The following is a 21,152-nucleotide window of genomic DNA, read 5'->3' on the forward strand; positions in this document are numbered from 1 at the left end:
TTCTGCTGTGAAGTTTCACAGAAACTGAATTTATGGTATGTGCTGAAACTAAAGGGCTTATCTATATTAAGTTGTTTCCTGACATGTTGTAATCTATTTTCCTTGAGCAAAAGCCCTTTGGCTGTCTTAATGTCTTGGGCAGAGTAAAGGTAAGGCAAGCTACAAACTGCTGCTTCAGGAGGAAAAGGCAGAATGGGGGATGAAATGAATCATTCAATGCAGCAATCTGAAAATTTTGGCTTGGGAAATTCAGACATCCATTCCTTAAAACACAGTATTCCTAATAGCTCTCTGTTGCTTAAAAGGTCTGGGAGGGAGAAATGGCGTAGAAGAAAGTGCCACAACAAAGTCTATGTTTTGTGGAAGACTTAATGTTTGAAAAAGGTTTCTCCAAGTTATTCTGTTTAGGATATTGGCTGGTAGTATGTAATAGGTATTGGATAGTTAATAGTTAAGAATATTGGCTGATGGTATTTAATAGTTATTTCTGGAATGGAGTGTGCTATTAAAGGGCTCCTACTGTTCCTTTGTTCCTAAGTATTGATTTTATAGGAGAATGAAACTGCTGAATCTTTGTAGCCCTGCCAGGGGCTCTGCCATTTACACCGGAATGAATAAACCTTAAACTAGATGCTCTTGCTCACAACTGGGTAATTTGCCAGGTTGTTGCTGATGGATCCAGAGCTCAGTATGGAGATGACCTATTGCAATCTCTTAATAAGACGGTCAATAAAGTGGTTTAAACAAATAGTAACTGCAAACCAAATGTTGGGAGTAGTGGTCAGTTTATCTACTGTTATTCAGTAAAACCAATGCTTTTCTTGTAAATTAACTTAGATGAATGTAAGTCAGACTGTATTACTGCAATTTTAAGGCTCACTGAAGACCAATGTAAGCATACAAACAACAGAATGCTGTATTGCAAATGGCAAACAAGTATCAAACATGCATATTTATTAGTTCCGGTTTGAGTTTACTTCTTGCATGGTTAAAATTTTTTGCCAGGAGTAGTACTGGTTCAAACAGTCCCATCTTGCTTGTCCCATCTTGTATGGTAAGAACTGACGGTTATAGATGAATGCAGTTACTCTAGCCTTTGGTACCAGAATGCTATTTGGGCAAAGTTTAGGAGCATCACTTACATATTCAGTGTTTTTCAGTTATTGTTAAACTGGAACATGAACTATTTCCCATACCTTCAGAGAAGAAGGTGATTCTCATCGAGCAGAGTGGTAACTGTCTCCATTGCTCTGAGTCTGTAATGTTTGATTATATGTGGCCACCTGTGAGCAAGATTTCAGGATTATCCTAACCAAAAGTCTGAAAGCAAATGTTTGGCAGAAAGACCCGAGTAGAAACAAAAGTTATGACCTGCATATTTTCTTCTTCTTCAACACCATTTTTGATTTAACAGGTGTAAACCCACGTGTGTTTTCTTTCACTTCATTGCCACCACCTTAGAAATGGTTGGGGTGCTTAAGATGCAAAATGCTTTGCCTACTCAATGAAAAACATTCTGAAAAGATAATCTAGGCAGAGTGCTGAAGTGAAGCTACCCTAATGTGTGAAATAGCAGTTATTCTGTGAAAATAGGAGGAGCACTTCATTAAAAACTTGTCTCACGATATTTGTAAGTAAAGGGACCCTTGTCTTCATTTTACAATAACAGTCAATTGGTCTGCTACTTATTCACTCTAGAACTGGATTGCTTGGTATCCAATGTCACATGGGAATTCCCCATCAGTGATTTTTGGCGTGAACAGGTGGTTTGAACAGATGTTAAGGGCAGAATTAAGTGAACTTAGCGTCTTGGCAAGCCTGATTTATTTTTATTTTATTTTATTTATTTATTTATTTATTTATTTACTGCATATTGAATGCTTTTACTCCGGGATCTGTTAATTTTCCTTTGAATAGCAGAGCAGAACTAGTCCTGATAAAATCAGTAAGCATCAACTGCCCCTTTGCTTTACTTGGACTTGCCAGAAAAGAATTAGAGCAGCCCATGAGCTCTTTAGTCCACAGAGTGGCAGTATTGTAACATGATTCCTACATGACCCTTGTCTGATTGTATCTTTTCAAAGCAACAACCACCATTATAGTGAAGAATGTTCTTAACATTAGAAGATTTAGGGACAATTGTCAGGTAGGTGTCAACACAGAGATAACCCTTTATCCTTTGGAGATGCAAAGCCTTGATACAACAGCAATTGGATATGTTCCACGTGGAGCATGGATATTAACTGTTAGGTACATTGTATAGGATTTCCTCATTCAGATCCTATAAGGTCAAACACCTGAAAACAGCTTAACCTATTCTTAGGTAAAGGAATAAAAGATCATAGATCATAATGATGCTCCTAGGCACAGATAGTGTCTGCCTTCAAATTGCTTCCAGAGCTGTGTGAAAGTACAAGGAGACTTGCCTAACTAATACAATTTATTCCTACCATTTACTGTGAATGTGTGTTAGTTTAAAAATAATAATAATAAAAAAATCAGATCATGCTTTTTCCCCGGAAATACACGGAATATTCTTAAGCTTGCATAAGCAGTCAACAACAAGTTATGGAGATTCAACTCAGGTGCATAAAAATATTTGGGGTTAAGCTGCAGCTATCGGCTTACCTTATGAAATGCCAGAGGAAACTAGAACTCTGAAATTCTCCTTTTGGATTGGTGTTGGGATCTATGTTTTTAAAAAATTAAGGGCATTATGCTTTTCATATTTAAAAACCTAGAGTAAGTGGATATTCTAGCTATTAAATGCATAAATCATAAAATGGCACTCAATTATTTTAGTGCTTCCTTTTATGTATCCACGTTGAGGAGAAAGCCTTGGAAATGGTTCCTGCTTTTAGTACCATTATGAAAAAGACCCATGATGCCATTCTGTGGACTGCCTTAGTGTGGTGCAGGAATACTTACAGCACAGGTTTCTTTATCAGACAGTGTCTAGAGAGTGGGATTTGCTTATGGAACTTTTGTGCTTGATCTAGTTAGGAAGCACTTTTGCTGTGTTTCAACTGTGACATCAGCATCTGCTCTCTAAAGATGATGTGCCGTGATACTTTTTGGCAGAGGTATTTGCTATTAAACATGAGTGTACCAGTATTTCTTAAGGCAGATGAGGCTGTAAAGGAATCTAGAAAAATGAACTTCCTGAAGGCCTTGTGACTATGAAGTTTTAAAAGTATCTTTATATAATGAGGTAACAGTGTGAGTTCTCTGCATAGTTCTTGTAGTCCATAACGTCTGTCACCAGCCTCTTTGAGAACCTGTAACCACTGCAAATTTTTAAGAGGCAAACTGATCTGCTTCCCTTTCAACCCTTTGCATCTTTCTAGAAAAAAATCCTGATTTTTGGTTCTCATTGCATCATTGGAAAAAAAAATGGAAATTTCTCTTGCAAGGAATGAGTAGTTGACTAAAAAGAGCTTTCAGTTTCCTATTTATCCTAGCTGGTATTCCAGAAATGAAATGTTGCTAGGAAGTTATATTGCTGGCATCCAGCAATACATGAAATTATGTAGTCTTAGATTCACTATGTATCTTATGTTAACATCTTGTTAAGTGGAACCAACTTAATTCATTTTTTGTTTTCAAGAACAAAAACTAAATGTTGTAATCATTCTTATTTGGGGTTAGGATTGCTGTTTTTTCTTGCTCTGTAATGCTCAGAAAAGTGAAGCCTCAAATTATATTAGTCCTTCATGCTGTTTTCTCTTATATAATCATTTAAATGTGTTTGTTTGTTTGTTTTTTAAACTGAGTGTAAATGTTATAGAAGAGAATTATGTGCCTAGATATAGCTGCCTGACTTTATGCTAAATTACTGAAGCAGCCTGGTCTCCGGCTGCTCACATAGGGTGCGGGGGCCCTGGATGCCTTGAGGCTTGCACAGCAATCGTGTATGCATATTTTGTATACCTTTGGATGTATAAAATGGCATTAGGTTCTTAGACTTAGATGCTGAAATACCATCTATTCCATCTGAATAACCTGGATTGTGCAGAGCTGTGTGTGTGGACCTAAGTTGTAGGGGCTGACCAGGTCAGGTTGCAGTAAATGTACAGATAACGTTGGAGGAGCCTTCTGTAGGTACCTCCTTCTTTCCTGTGGTTTCTGAGAATAGAAGCTTCCAATTACTGATACCCAGATAAGTAAAGTCAAATTTGTGAGATAAAAGACTCCATCTAACTGCAAGGAAACGCTCTTTGCTCCCTTCTGTCTTGCTGACAGTCACTGCACAGTGAAAAAATACTCAGCTTTACGTCTTTTATTCTAGCACATAGGAAATCACTTTCTGAACAAGTCAGCCAATGTATCCAATGCAAACATTACCTCAATTCTAATATATTTTACTGCCTTTTACTGTTTAAGCCTGCTTCTTAATTATATAATTGTCTTTTTTATCTAGAACTTTATTGGTGGAATATTTTATTGCAAAAAAAAATCAGTTATTCGTGCTGTGGTGACTAAGGTTAGAAAAATACACATGGCAGAAATACTGAGATAGCAGGAGAACTGCTTTCTCAGTTGATTTAGTTAACAGCCAGACACGACAATGTCTCCTTTGCTAATCTCATGTGTGGATTTATTGTGTGGATATTTTTTTTTTTTGCTTCTTTTATTCCTCCCTCCCAACCTGGGTCATGTAAAAAAAAAAAAAGGGGGGGGGGAGGAGGGGGATGCATGAATGTGCCTATCAGAATCTCATAGTGTACGTAGAAGTGTACACATTATTCTGCTCAGTCTGGCATCAGCTGACAGATGGCACTGCCATCACACAGAATCAGTCTGAAAAATATGATTTTTGTCACCACGTGCTGCAAATCTTGCAGAAGATGACCTTCAGACATCTTATGAATGTTGGTAGGAATATAGGAGCAAAAAGCTCTTCTGGCAGTTCTATCCTTCATGTTAGTCCCAGAAAAAATTAATCTATTAATCAAAGATTTGTCATAATTCACTCCAGTTTTCTGGTATTAACTAGGCAATGAAATGGCACAAAAGGGCAATTTCTTCTTGAAGCAGACAGCTTTATTCTGTCCAATTTTCTTGACAAGGCATAAATTTCAGGGTGCACTGACTTACACAAGAAAGTGGTAGAAGTTAGAAAGTTGCAGGGTTCTGAAGGGTCGCGTAACTGAAGGTGAGGATCTAACAGTCTTAAGTGTCTTCTGTGAGTCTTTTCAGATACAATGATAGCTTGTTTTTACGCATCAATGTAAATTCTTACAGGATGTCCCAAACACAATAGATTAGCAGAGTTAGGAAAAAGTGAGTTCCAAAAAAAAAACCTTTCTCTCAAACTTTGGGTGAGGAAAATTTGGAGGTGTGCATACTTCACAGGGGACAAGATACTTCAAAATCATGAATGTTTAAAAATTGACCTTCCACATGATAGTGCTAAGAGAAGGCCTGACAGTGTGCAATTGAGTTAGACCTTAATTAGTTTAAGATGATCTTAAAGCTGCCAATGTCTTAGTAACTACTCTGAAGTAAAATTTGACAATGCTGAAGTCTCTGGTAAACATTTAATGTAGCCTTTTCAGGAAGACTGATTCTATTCCTAATTCCCTGCACTTCATTATAATGTTTAAAATGTCAGTAGTTCTTTCAAAATTACAGGTGGTAATATGGGAAAATACTGTGTTAGATCACTGGAAAGCACTACTGGGACCCAGTAAAGTTTTAATTTGTAGCACACAGTAAATGAGCATTCTGCTATTGCTGTTTTGGGCAGGAGGGAAGAGTGCACATTTGATTTACATAACTATCTTGTCTGATAAATAGAAGTGAGCCTAAATGAGTTCTTGAACCATTAATCCAGTCTGATTTGCTAATAAAGGTCTCGGAGCCAAGAGACCCGGCTTGACAGGTTAGTGGGTAGATGTGAATCTAGTTTCTTGAGTAAGAATCTGTCCTGCTATACCTTTTCTTTCTGACCTACTCCTAGTTGAGGTTAACTTTTTTTGTCCAGAACAATATTGCTTGGATTTGTTGGAGGGAAGATGGGAGGTGGAAGCTGTTTTGATGGAATTTGCTTTTAGTTAGTCCTGTCTGCTTGCTCCAGAATAAAGAGAATCCCAACCATGCCTCTGGCTCTGTATCAGGCCACAAATCTCTGCCTTTCGTTTACAGTTGCAGAGTTGCTGTATGCCAGGCTTGCCTATGCTGCACGCCTTTCCATTTCAAAAGTGTGACTACTTCTGTGCAGTCACTCTTTGTGAGTGCATCCCTGCTTTTCTGAGTGTGTGTGCATGTGTGTATATAAACATATATATATTTACCTCTGCTGACCAACCATCAGCATCTAACTTTTCAGAGGAAGGGGGAAACCTGGGATTTAACATTGGCTTGACTTTTATTTTTCTGCTGCATCTGGTTCAAAATAGTTCCAGCTGCTTTACTTATGCTGCATCAGTACAGCAAAGTGTTAGGAGCTGGGGCAGATATATGAAGCTGCAGCAGGGGTTGGGGTGTCAGCCTTGCTTCTAAATCCAAACAAAAAAAAAAAAACACCAAAAAACTGTTATCTTGATGTTGCACCTATGTTACATTTTTGTCCTATTTTGCCCCTCCTTTATGGTGCAGAGGTCTGAGTTCCTACAGCTAACAAGGACACTCAGGCAGAGAAGAGATTCTGCTGATGAAGAGTGCAGAATAATCTCAGTACCAGATGAATTGATTCTTTGATCAAATTCATCTTACAAGTAGCATCTTTGACATCTTATAAAGGGTATATTTGTACTACTTTAGCCATAATTAGCTAAAAGGTCACTTAGCCGTGAGACCGAAATCGGTATTAAAGAAGGCTTAGCTAGTTCTAAAACTGATTATAGTTTTTGATAGGACTGTGTCATGTGAGAGCTGTGATGTGTATCTTTGAGTCGATAAATGTGTTATTGTTGTAATTTTGAATGCTTTCCGTGGAAAAGGATTCTTCTCTGCCGTAATTGATTTGTCTGAATAGTGACACTCTTAATGTGAAATGCAATATGGTAAGGAATGGGAGGGAAAGCTGCTGCTTTCCCAGCGTAAGAATGGTAGGAGTATGTGCTGCAAATGGACTAAGAGCTGATACCTGTAATTTTGTGCCCCCCTGGATGAGAAATACAGGTGACTGCACTGGTTCGTTGGCAAGAGCTGTTCAGCACAGCCAACTTGCAGATTGTAAGCACAAAATATTGATGGCATTGGGAAAGTGATAAAACTTGCTTTTTTGTTTTGTTTGGTTTTGCCAAGGATTTAAGAGGTTTCTGTAGCATTCCTATGAAGCTTTCAGTGGGTATTGAACTGTTCCAGCAAAAATAAAAATACTTGGTTACTTTTGAATAGAGTCTATATTGTGTAAGTCAAGTATTGTTTATAATTGCCGTGATGGATAATTATACAGAAAATAAATGATTTTAGAAGAATATTTCTAGGATGATACTGCCTTGAAGTATTGCAGTACCAGAATTGTTTTTGAATGTTCAGGTCTAATCCGGTTTGGTAAGTGGAGCAAACAACTTGTTTGCTTGTGTATATCCTGCCTTTCCTGCTCTAGTTTTTCCACCCTGCTGAAGTGGGCTGTGGAGTTGCTTTCTAATCAAGTTTAAGCATTTAAGCATAGCTCTGAACAGATGTTGAATTCCCTGCTGATAGCTGCCTGCCTTTGTGGATCTACTCTGCTGGTGGATAAATAGGGAAGTTGATATTGTCCTGAAGATGTAAATGATATAAAACACACAGAAGGGCCATGTTTATGGTGTGAATTGAAGGTCACATTGGACTCCTCTTAACGTGAAAATAATAACCATTAAACTTTCTCATTTCTTGTGTCTGCTGTTAACATACTATTCAAGTTGAGAAGGATAGAAACAATTTATGTGAAGAGACTTTTGGAATTTATTTTTCTGTTGAAATAAGGATATGAAAAAAGCTTTTGTGAGAAATTTTTAAATTATGCATATGGGAGATGATACTTCCAGATATGACATTTTCAAGTCATTTTGTAGTTAAACAGTAATATATTGAGAAACAAACAAAAAACCAGTTATTTGAGGCCTCTTTCTAGAAACATGCCTTGAATACTGCATGTCTTGCTGTGAAAGCATCTTTACAAATTTGCAGATCTCATGTGTGGTAGTATAGTAGCAACTTGATTCCATTCAACAGTTGCTTGTTCCAGAACAGTGTTTCTATTGATTCATCCTTTTTACTGAATATGACTTCAAGGGGTAACCTGCTCTGATAAGATTTTATGTGCTAAGAACTCATCATTAGGTTACAATAGAACGTGTTAGCCTTAAGGAGGTCACAGGATATAATAAAACTATCTCCAGCAGTTCAGCATAACTTGTCCTATAAGAGGGTAAACCCTTTTTAGTCTGCCTTTAATCTTCTGCTATGGTCATTCACTAGAAAACGTGTTTGGATCTCTTGCCAGCTGCATCTTTTCAATTATTTCTGCTGTTACCTGTTAACTTGCTCTTGTCAATCAGTAGCACCAGTTTTCTGTCTGTCCCCCTAACACTATGTTTATATTTCAGGGAGTTGATTCACTTGCTAGTTCACCTTTCTGAAGCTCTCCATGAAGCACAACTAAAACTCATACTGGTCATCCCTCCTGCAGTTGCAGCTGGGTGAGTATTCCTATTTAAATAGTAGGTTCCAGATGAAAAATACTTGCTTGTCTGTTACGCAATAAAATCAAAGCTTTGTTTGTAGCTGTGCTGCTGAAGTGAAGCAAGAAAATGGTAGTCATGTCTTCATGCATGTTGCACTGTGGAGTCTTAGTAACTACATGTGATCACGTATAACTTAGAACTTTTGATATCAAAATAACTTGCAGAAGGACCTCCTTTTGTGGTGTTAACCCATAATGTCTGGTAAGAACTTCCAGGAGAAGAGCAAAGCAGTTGTGGAGCTTAATGACTTGTTGCCAAGGAGTGAAAAGGATATCATAAAAGTAGCATATAAAAAGCTTTCTGAGCCTCTGGGCACAATTTCAGCAATGATAGATAATGCTTGTTCTTGAAGCAAGAAAGGCAGAGCTATAGGAAGGAAATATATCTATAATAGTGCTGTGTTTTTTCTAAAATTATTTGTTTTGACTTGGTAATTCATATGTACCAAAAATGCATTTAGTAAGAGGATAATATTTAGAATTGTTAATTATTCTGCTTATTTGTGCAGTGATTTGAATCTGATATGTATGCCAGTTGATGAACTCTTCTGGTTCAAGAACAGTAAGGAGTTCTTATCTTTCCGTATTTATAGGAGATATTTACTTCCTAAGATTATATTTGTTGGGGGACAAAGAAATCAACAAAACTGGAAAGTGAGAATGTAGTTTCAGTACATGTGAAAGGAATTTGGATCTTTTTTTATGGTTTTGTATTTTTAAGAAAAGATTCTACATTGTCTTTGAGACATGTGATAAAACTGTGATTCTTCCATTGTGTATCTCTCTAGTACTGTTGTTCTAGCTTTTCTGAAAGTCAATGGATCTGCAGCATTTCTGTATTTCAGGAGACTGACCATGTGAAACACTGAAGGATGAGACTATCAGTGATTATATCCACGTAAGAGTGAGCAGATAGAACTGAAGCCATTTGGGTGCAGGGTGATTCAGAAGATTAGAAGAGTAATAGAACAGCAGTGCTGTCATTTCAAATTGAAGTCTGGGCCATGCTAATGCTATAAAGCTTTACTAACAGGAGTTTTGCCAATATCCATCTCCCAGCAGAACTATCTGGTAACATTTGTTCACCTTTGAGTGCCCTTTCAGGTCAAAAGATGCCTGGCATCTTTGCATTGTGAGCATAGCTATCTGTTGTCCTACTGTGTGCAAGTGTTCATGATGCACAATAGTGTTACAAGGATATACTGCAAGGAATACATCATCCCTTACAAAGAGCTGCGCTAACAGGGGTTGTCTGATCCCATAAACTCTCAGATCCTAAACCTTTGTACTCCTATCTCCCTTTCCTTGCCCCTCAAAGTCAATGAGTGCCCGTTACACTGTAGATAGGCCAAATGTTGAAGTTAAGTGTATGGCATGGCCTCTTACTCTGGATAAGGTAATCCAAGTAACTATAATTGTTTAAGATAGGCTTTTTACTTGTTTAAGGTGAGGACTTCTGTCATGCAGGACTGCAGTGACAAAGCATGACCTGTCATATAGGATTATGTATGTGGAACAGTCCTCATAAAGTAACTCAGTGTGTTCCAAAGTGTTGTGCTAACTGCAGAATAGGTGACTGATAGGATGCGTGCTGATCCTATATCACTCTTGTCCCTTATCTCTGAATATTACCTAGTGGAATAGTACCTCCTTGTAACTGTGCAAATATCGTTGACTTCCTGATGATGATAACTGGGGAAGATTTATAATATTAGCATAGTCAGCAATTACATATATTTTTTTTCTTTCCAAATTTCCATTTTTTCTTTGGCAGTTTTGCATTTGCACATGAAAACTCAGAAATGTGAGTCAATTTTAAATGGAAAGCCATTATTAGGTATTTTTTAGGTGAGATTTATCAGCAAGAGAGAAAGTTACAACATCCTCTTTTTTTGTTTTACTGGCTTACAGTCACTACTGCTTTATGACAGTTCAACAGCACAGTTCCAGGATGGTGTTGGACAAGCTTCTACATTTCTTGTAGGCTGTTGCAATCTTTCAGAATACATTAATTTTCAAGGTGCCAAAAAGGCTGAGAAAATAGAATGCCCGAGCAAGCTTGTAAATGCCTTGTATCTTCTGCAACTGGCCTTTTCTCTGCAATGATCTAAAGAGTTTTTCACTGAGTACTGTGGGGAGGTCCCTTAGCATGAGGGAGAAACAAAGCGTTTCTGCCTATAAGGATCAGTGCAGAGCTTAAATGCTGCCTGCTAAGACGATTCAGACAACATGTAGGTGACTAAAAAGCTGCTTATGTGTTGAGAGCAGTTGGCATCTCCACTCTGTTGTCACCTCAGCTGTACGTTAGTGATGAAACCCTGTCCAAATAGCATCCTGAATGTAGCATACATACTTTCTGCCCAATTAGGACAGTAAGTCCAGAATAATACCCAACTGTAATTTTGTTCTTCAATAGCTGGATGAAATCTGGTTGCAGATTCTTTTCTGTAAAAGTATCTAAGGATTTTTCTTTATTATTTTTCTCTATTGCATGGTGTCAATGTTTTATACCATCAAAATGAGGTAGGCAATTTAATGCAAAATCTCCTTGCCTCCATATGTGGCTGGAAATTTTTGCTGGTGTTTGTTTTTCTTTCTTCTAGACTTAGTGTGGCTTGTTCCTTATTCCTCCTCATACTCTGTGTTTTCCATGGTCTCACTATATCAGAATACACAGCCTATAACCCTGAGGCAGTTAGGTAAGCTGCTGCACTTCAAATCTTGTGAAGAGTTAAATCCAATTCAGGCCAAGATGAGTCCTGAGACCATACTCTTGCTAGGTCAGTGGAGTATTTACAGGACTGTAGTCCTGCACATGGTACCTATCCTCTTCATTGTTGCATTATGTACATCTGGAACCTCTTGTAAGCATCACAGCACAATGAGGGAAGGCTCAAGCTGTGGGGAAGTGGCAGAAATTGCAGCATTTGCAGAAGATGCTGAGGATATTAAAAACGAGGGAGCTTTTGATGAGAACATCCTCACTGGGGTGAGGCATCACACGTGTTGCAAGTAATCAGAGCTACTGGGCAGATGTTCGTTACTACCACAGAAATTTTAAATAGAAGTGCTAGCATGTCTGAAAGTAAAACAGTGTTACTTATCTCTTGTATTAAATCTTTGCGTCACACAGGAATGACTGCAGAACTTAGAAATGTAGACATGGAAGCTAAATCCTGGAAAATTGATCCTTCCTCATGAGATAACCTTTGCAACGTTGGCAGGCCACTGCCATTCATTCTGTTCATTTCTTGCAGATTTCTTTGGAAAATTGTGGGATGGTACAACTTTGCATCACTTGGGTATTCAGTGGTGATAACAGAATACTTTGAGATTCTTTTGCTTCAGCTGAGTCAAAAACAATGAGAAATAACTAGGTCTTCTCTCATCCCTGTCATTTATTCTAATCTTTCATGCTGCTGTCTTATGATCTCCATTTCATCCCATCTGAAGTTCCTTTTTAAAAGCAATTTTCTGTTGCTATTAATTGTAGTCTGTTACAGATAAAGCAAAGGAGAACACTTGAAACAGTTTTCTGAAATGCTTTATCAATCACTTCATCACACAAATACTTTTAAAAATGCTAATATAAGCAGTGTTGAAACTTAGGTAATTGCTGTGAACAGTGGTTACAATAAGGTGCATCCACTCCTGGTGTTAGCAAGCAAGTGGAGAACAGCACAGACCTTAAGATTGCTGTTTATTGTGATACTGCTGCTACTGGATTCAGTCTTGAGCCCAGAAGGACAGAAGTCTGTTCTGTTTAGATGCAGTCACATGTGTTTCTACAGTCTAATTTTTTTAATCCATAAAAAGAAGCTGAAGCTAGTATCAGCCCTCTGCATTCATGTTTCCTCTTGGTCAGGGTTTGCCTTGTTACAGTACCTGTCAGCACTAGTTAGAAGTATAACACCACACCCAGGTTTGGACCGTGCATTGCCCTTGCCCCTCCTGCTGCTGTCCTGAATATTGACGTGATAGTGGGTTCGCTGTTGTAACAACTTTGTGACTTGAGAGTTAGAGCTGCCCTCTTACAGGTGGAGCTGGGAATAGCTGTCTGTCAGAGGTAAATTTTTGACATGAAATATATATTACATGCCTGCCCTTAAATGCCCTTGGTCTATAAAAGAGTAGTGAAGTAGTCCCCTTGTCTTGCTCTGGGAAATAAAACCCATAGTTTATATGAAAGAATTGAAAGGTCTCATTCCTCTAAAACAATTTGTTTCTTTATGCATTCCAAAGGTTTCTGGGATTTAATCATAAACCTTGATTGCTCAGGAGAATAATTAGTCACATTCTTTTAGATTAATACTGTTATATAAGCCTTTGTCTTGCATTTGTCTTCCTAATGCATTAATTAGAAGAAACACTTCAACTTCTTGGGTAAACAGGTAGTTGAAAGTGCAGCTATCAGTTATGGAAACATCCTAAAAAGTCCGCAATCCACGCATGCTTTAAAGCTTAGAAATCTGTTGGACTAATGATATCTGCAAACAGAATCCTGATTTTTTTCCCTTGCTTTGCTTTTTAGATTGTAGCTGTACTTGAAAATCTTGATTTATAGGATAAAAAGGCTTCTCCTGAAACTTGCATTCCATTGTGTATTAAATCCTGTGTCAGCTTCTTTGTGTCTTGAAACTCACTTTGGGTTTTAATACTTCCACACAGTTGAAGTGTCCTTTAATGCATCTTACATCTTTTATTTGTTGGAGTCACTGTAGACTGTTAATCAAAAAGACAGCAAAAGACATGGAAATAAGTATCATCAAGAATCAAATAATATTTTAGAGTTCAACAGCTGGCAAAGGACTGATAAAGGAGACATGGAATACCCTACCCAGCTGTGATCCTAGCAGCTGAAACATCATTTCTTTTGTGTTCTACCCTGATTAAAATTTAAAGAGAGCATAGTTAAATGTAAGCAGTTTATTTAAGAATTTGTAATTTATACTTCTTTGAATTGCATTAAGATCAAAGCAGTCTGGCAGCAAACACTGTCTGAGAAGAGACACTTTTAAGAGCTAAAAATACTGGTTTGCTTCAGGAAAACAGTCTGGAAAATGCATCACTGTACATGAGATCATTTGTATAATGCAGGGAGGAAATGCTGGGTCATCTGTTTAACTTTTCAGATGTAGCTTTTGCAAACAACTTAAACTAAGAGATTCACTAGCTGAAGCTTGCTTTCATAATTGAAGGATCCTGTAAAGCCTCTCTCTGCCTCTTGGCTTGCTTTTGAAATGTTCTGGGCTGAAGGAAAGCCTCACCTGGGGAGGCTGGGGGAAGCAGACCTTGTATACATATATTTAGCATTTTTTAATGTGTCTGTTTATGACATTGTCTGGAGACAGATACACTGACCTAATGAAGAGGTGGGAATGTATGGGGAGGCAGAAATCTTGCTAGCAAGCTTTGCTGTCCCAGAGAATGCATGTGGAGCTACCTTGCTGGCAAACATAAGATAGTTAGCTCTTCCATCCACCTGATGTCCAGGAACTGTATGATTTTTCCCACAGACATAAGTGACCTGCAAGGGAGAAACAGTAGGAGACAAAGCTGTCATCTGAAGTGTGTGCGTGTTACGCAGTGACTCTCCTTTGGGATGGGAGACTTGTGGTTGTGCGTGTCTGAGAAGAGGTGCTAGGGTTGTTGTGTTATGTAAATGGTTGCTAGTGCAGATGGTTTGCTGAAGGCTTCCAGCCTGTCTTTCAACAGATTGCCTCAAAATGTTAGACAGTGTTACTGCTTTTAGCATGCATGGATGCAGATGCATGTAGAAACTCTGTGAATACTGGATCTAAAACAGCAGTGGGTGGCCAGGCATGTTCTGCTTGTTGGTCACCAAATAACTGGTGATGCTTTGTGCTGACTAATCCTGTGCTTGATAGAATTCCTGGCTTAAATATATGGTTCTAAATGTGATTTTATTTTTAGATATATATATATACATATATTTCTAGCGAAGGAACCAATTCAGTGATTTTACTGAAGAAACTACAGTGGCAAAATCTGTGTGGATGTGTTTATTACTTGTATCACAAGCCTCTTTCCAAATAGGGTAGCTGTGCTGGAGTAAACTACCTTTATGCTTTGTTTTGGTTTGGTAGGGGTACTAGTCTTTCCTGTTCGTTTTTTTTTGCTTTGTGTTTGTTGTAATGTTGGGTTTTGTTGTTATTTTGTTTAAATTAGGAGTCAGCCTTTAAAAAGGCGCATAGATAGAGGTATAAGTTGCGGTTAAATATGCTGTAAAAAAGGCAAATGGGACTTGAAACTTGGTTGTACTTTAACTAGGTGCATTTCTGGCATTTATAGTTTATTACAAACATTAATCATTGCATAACAGTTAAAGATCAGATTTGAAAGACCTGTCATTAAAAAAATGTTATTTAGGCTAAACACCGTGTTAAGTAACTCCATATTTACAGATGGGTTGTTAGTGATTGTTTTTCTTGGAATTTGATTTTCCCCTGAAGTAGAATCCTTTGCACAAAGTAGCAATAAAAAAATGGCATTGGCTGCATCACTAGCTTCATAATAGAACACTGCTTTTTACTTGCATATTGATGCTTAGGATATGTAACAAGCAACTTACTGCCTGTGTGATTGATATCCTTTTACAATACCTGTCTTTAGGTTATAGGGCAGTAGCTGCTCCTTGAATAGCAGATGATTCTTTCTAAAAGTTCTATGAAATTATAAGTCAGAAGGAGTAAAGTCTGAAGTAAACACATGAAAGCCCTTAAACAATAACATACCGTTATGAGTGTTTCTTTCTCTCTGAAGAGAGTTTGCCATTATAGGTAAAAAGCCTGTTAAAATAATGATTGCTGCTTTTGTTTAGGTTTGGAGTTTGGTATGCACTTTAATCATGATTGATACATGTAATTCAGTTTTAAAAATGGATTGATTCAGTTGTTAAGAAGCTTCAAGTAACACAAGGCAGCTTTATGCTTCAGTAATTTTACGAAGTCTGGCATGATAATGCTTGAAGTATATGAGACCCTGATCCGTGGTTTAAGAAATAGCATACAAAATAGCCGCTCTTCTTACTTGTGTCTTAATAAAATGCTTATTAGTACAAACCAGAGGTAACTGAGCAGTATGTCCTTACAGGACATGGTATTTGGGTAATTGGCAAGAATGTAGCACATTGTGAACAAGATATTGAGGCTATTGCTGCCCTTATGAAGTTTTCAAAAATGCTAGTATAGGTAAATTGCATGCGGTCTAGCAAGAATGAATTATCTCCTGGCCAGCTACTGATAGTGTCTGCCAAAGTAATATTTAAATTAAAACCAAGCGTGTTCGTCTATGATAACGGGTACACCTAACCTCATAGTTTCACGTCTCTCAGAAGAACTGAGAAGCATTAGTGCATGTAAGATGTGTTTCCTCATCTCTTAAGCAAAGGATCTCGGTATGAATTTGACATTAAGTGCCCAGCTTTCTTAAAAGAATCTGCTCTGCAGATGTGTGACTGTCAGACTGTGGTGACGTTCCGGGGGGACCCATGGGCAAATCATGCATGCACTAAATAAACTGAATTCTGTTTAATGTTTTACTGAGTCAGATTTCTAGACTTGGATTGTTCTTTTCTGGACCCTTCTAAATTGCCTACTTCTTCCTTAACATAGGGTTCCTCAAACCCTATATTTGAACGATATATTGAAATTATTTCAAGGTGTGGTCCTTAGATTTTCCTGGCAGAAATGTGTCCGTATGGTATAGAGCAGAACACATCGGACTGCACATATCACTTGTGTGGCACATGCCTGACAAATCTCGTATGTTCTGAATATATTGGACCTGTTTTATATGCAGTATAAAATCAGTCTTTGCTGGTCTTGTGGCTACCTATCCAGGTTGCTGGGCTTCTGTAAAATCTGGGCCAAATAAGTGTTAGGGAAGTATATATCATGTGAAAGTCACCTAACACATTTTCCTAAGATATTGTGGCTGGTAGATTTGGCTTATGTTTGTAGAAGGTACAAGATGGTTTTTAAAAATATATAAACAAACAACAATATGGCAAAAACTTAATAGAATGTGATCAGATCTTGAGGTTTTTCAGAAACAGTAAAAAAAAAAAATGGGTTTAATGTCATGAGATTAAGTAAATACATGAAATACTGTTTTAAGGAGGGAGAATTAAGAGATATAAATGCATAATGTGAAGAACTTTCCATGCAGATCTGTGCTGGAAAAGGATCAGAATTTCAAAATGCTGAGTCTACGCTGCTGTTTGTGGGGAAAGCAACATTTTTGATACTGAGATAAGTTAGCATTGAGCTTTCAGGGTGACAAAAAGTAATTAGTCTGCACTTCTCAGTGCTGGGAGATCTCATGGCAGACTGTCTGGGGTACCATTTATAGGAAGATTTGAAAAAATGGAAGTGCTTAGAGAAAAGTAAGAAAAACATCTAAACATAGGTAATGCCTCCTATGAAGAAAGTTTGAAGGACCATGTTTTGTATATTAAAAAGAGTAAAAAGTGTCAGGTGTAAGTCTTCAAATATGTCAACAGGGGTTAAGTGACTGATAAATTGGTCTTTCTGTCAGCATGGAAGAAAAGGATTAAAAATGCTCTTAGTTTGATAAAGAAGTCTTAAGCTGAATACTAGAAGAAGAATAACATTGTATGGCAAAATACTGTTAAAATACCTGGGAAAATTTTGGAATCTTCTACTTTTTAAAGGCTTGTTACTCTTTTTAAGACTTCCTACTAAAGTTTCAGGTAAGCCAGAAATCTAGATAAGTTTTTGTTTGTTTTGGTTATTATTGAAAAAGGGTGATACAAAAGGTATGGAGGGAGCTGAAGATATGGAAGTCAGGTTTTGGCATTCTGTTCTTAAATTGAGACTTGTAGGCTTGCTGTTAGTCTCAGTGATTTAAAATACCAATCAAACATTTCCAAAATAATGTCTAAAAAGGTGGAGAGGCTCATACTGTTAAATTTATAGCCTGATGTGAGTCTTCATGACTTGTCTAAAATTGACAAAACATGCCTTTGACAAAGCATTCTGTAGCAGATACTGTGGCTGTTTTCTCCCTGTTCTGAGCAGTTTGCCACTTCTGTATGTGAAGCACAGAATCTCAGTGTTTTTCTGCTTCCCATCCATTCTCAGCTAAGTGCAGTTCTGTCCCTACCATCATTTTTAACTGCTGCCTCTTGCTACGGCTGATCTCTTTTGACTGGAAGAGGTTGGAAATCAAAGCACTTTTTACATTTCAAGCAGTCTGAAGTCTTAAAATTTGATAACAGATTTGGATTACACTGAGGCTACGTCTTCTCACTACATTTTTAAAAGCAAGGAAGTTGCTTGCAGAGGATATTTTTGTTTTACATATGCATTATGATACTAGGGGCTTTGAGGAAAAAAAAAAAAGGAAAGTATCTCAAGCCATTACTTTATTACTGTTTTTAGACTAGAAAGATTGTAAAACCTTGATAGTGCTTTAATGTGATTCAGCAATTTTCGTCTTTTCTGCCTTAAAGTGCTCTTGTTTTAAGGCATCAAGTAGAATGTGTTTTATGTTCAAATATTCTGTACTATTATTTTGGTAATCTTCATTACAGTTGTTGTTACAGGAACTAGATCTCTTGACATTCCTGAAAAAGGTCAGGAGGAATGTTCTGTACCAGTTCTGCTTCTTTCTTTTTTATTAATAGTGATAGAGGAGGGCAGGCGGGACTGATTATAAATTCCTATATTTTTGACCTGGAAAGACTAGCTGTCTCTGGTAGCTTTGGAACAACATTCTTCATGCACTGAACAATATGGTTTGCGATGGTGACATACGAATATATGCCTAAACGTCTTTTAGGACATTCTGGGTGATGGGTGTGGAAGGCAGCTAATACAGATTACCATCCTATTCAGTTTCATGCTGTTTAGACAGAATTATTCCAAGTTAAATAGTAATTAGGGCAATTATTTAGCCTTTTCCTAAAGGCACTTATTTGAAATTCTCCCAGAACTGTATGAGGGTGGAAAGGTTCCAGTTCACTGAACCTTCAGGAAGGAAGGATTTGTATTTCCAGAAAAATAAGATGTTAAAAATGGTTCTTCTGATGGAGTGGGAAGTAAAGAAATAACCTTCCTGGAGAAGCTGGAAAGTTTTATCCAGCTTCTCTCATGTTTATGTGGTGATGTTTATGCAGCAAAGTGTCTTCCTTTAGGGCACTAGTTGTCTGACTGTTCAGAGTAAGTGAGTGTTTGTTTTTCAGTTGTGGTAATCCGTTGTCACTTAGACCTCACTGTAAGTTTTATGGATCAAGATCCACCTTTGTATAAGGGGGAGTCCTCGAATTGTTCTGTATTTACGGTATAAGCAAGGTGTGTAACAATGGATTTGGGGGAGGGAGAGCTACCCGCATCTTGAGATAACTTCTTTTCAAAATGTTGTTGCTCAATTTCTAATTATTGCTACCTTTGCTGTGCTGAATTTAGTACAATCTCTGAAGATAAATACAGGAAGAAAATGATCAAACAGTACACATTTGTTCCCAGAGCTTTAACTGAAGGCCAGACAATTGAATTGAAGAAAGTCACTTAAGCAGCCAGAACCACAGGTGGCTGGAAACTAGGATTTCCAATTTGTGCCAAAATACTCAGGTTCTTCAGCCTACTGGTCTGTAATGCTGTTTTAATACATGTTTTAAAGAGTTTGCACAACACATCTGTACTGTGCAACAGTCTTGCTCATAGGTTGTTACTTGCAAATGAAACGTGCAGTTGAATCTGTAGTTAAGCATGCTTTTCATTTTGCACTTTTTTTAGATTCTAGGCTTTGGAAAGAGCACATTAAAGCTGCTTCAGTCTTGGCAAATAATCCATATCAAATTATTTGTCTTTATTGGCTTCATGAGATGCACAGCAGTAGTGCAGCTGCTTTCATTTGAAAGCCGCAGGAACCTGAACCACTCTTCTATCTTCAAATATTTGAACATAATGTGTGCTCCTCATTCAAAATACACCAAGCATCCCTAGCTTTGGATGTTCATATCTGAATATGTAAGAGTAGAAGAACCTATAGTTCTCTTTGTTAGTTAAAGCTTTAGGTACACAGTGTCAGTATATTCCATTTCTAAACTTCCACTTCTTTAAAATTAAGATTTTAGCCATTCAGTTCATTCTTTGTCTGTTTAATAAAAATAAAAATGATAATAATAAAAAAACAACAAACACTGACAGCAAAAAAACACATTGCAGAGGTGACTGCCTCAGAGAGCTTCAGCATTTTCTTTCCAAAGCTGCTATACAATCAAAATTACCAGCAGCTATTCAATCTTCATTACTGCTATTCAGAATTTTTCAGGTAGCAGTGGAAATCATCTTAGTTTTGCTACCCTGCATCTTTTGAAAGATTGGCAGCAGAATGGAGAACTTGTTTCTTTCTTTTACTTTGTGCTACTTTCCTACTTTCCTACACATATACATGCATACTGTGCTGGAAGATGGGAAGAGTATATGATGGAAAATTGCTTGTTGCCCTTGCAGTTGCCCAGCTCACTGGATGTCCCAATGAACCAGTGTTTTGCCTATGTGATTGTTGTGGTTTAACCCGGCTGGCAGCTAAACACCACACAGCTGTTCACTCACCCTCCCCCCTCCCTCTCTGGGATGGGGGAGAGAAACGGGAAAGTGAAGCCTGTGAGTTGAGATAAAGACAGTTTATTAAGATAGAAAATAATAATGATAATAATAATAATATGTACAAACAAGTGATGCACAATGCAATTGCTCACCACCCGCTGACCGATGCCCAGCCCAACCCCGAGCAGCCGGCCCCCCCACCCTGGCTAGGCACCCCTATATATTGTTCAGCATGACGTCAGATGGTATGGAATACCCCTTTGGCCAGTTTTGGGTCAGCTGTCCTGGGTCTGTCCCCTCCCAGCTCTTGCTGCACCCCCAGCCTGCCCGCTGGCAGGACAGAGTGAGAAGCTGAAAAGTCCTTGGCTTAGTATAAGCAGTGCTCTGCAGCAATTAAAACATCAGCATGTTATCAGCACTCTTCTCATCCTAATCCAAAACATAGCACCCTACCAGCTACTAGGAGGAAAAATAACTGTCCTAACTGAAACCAGGACAGTGATAAAGGTGTTTTAGTCTCTTAAACGTTGATTAGGGATGGGCACTTCTAATTATTGAAAGAATTTGTTTCCCACCCAAAGTATCGTCTTTAAAAGTTGCTGAAGATTCAGTAAGTTGCCATGCCATGACTTTGTGTTTATGGAGTGATGTGTTGGCGGGTTCACTATTCCACTACATGCAGTTTTCCTTAGAAGCATTGCTACCAAGTAGTAAGTCTGATGTAGCATAAAATTACCCCATTGTTTACATGTATATGTTAATATATGGTAAACAAATTCAGTTAAATTATGAACAGCTTCTAAGATGTCTTTATTTTGGAGTGAAATAAGAACAGACACTTAGTTTTAACACCATTCACAGGCAGGACTGTGGGCCAG

At 37.8% G+C, this 21,152-nt stretch overlaps 1 protein-coding gene across 3 annotated transcripts in view; it reads left to right on the forward strand.

Annotated features, from left to right (window-relative positions):
* Nucleotides 1–21,152, forward strand: part of CHID1 (chitinase domain containing 1) — a 96,553-nt gene that overhangs the window by 9,762 nt on the left and 65,639 nt on the right. For all 3 annotated transcript variants that reach the window (XM_035329222.1, XM_035329223.1, XM_035329221.1), the window contains exon 8: nt 8,541–8,633. In XM_035329222.1, the coding sequence (XP_035185113.1) occupies nt 8,541–8,633 (93 nt within the window). The remainder of the gene's footprint in view (nt 1–8,540; nt 8,634–21,152) is intronic.

Source organism: Oxyura jamaicensis, chromosome 5 (assembly GCF_011077185.1).
Source record: "Oxyura jamaicensis isolate SHBP4307 breed ruddy duck chromosome 5, BPBGC_Ojam_1.0, whole genome shotgun sequence".
Classification (NCBI taxonomy): domain Eukaryota; kingdom Metazoa; phylum Chordata; class Aves; order Anseriformes; family Anatidae; genus Oxyura; species Oxyura jamaicensis.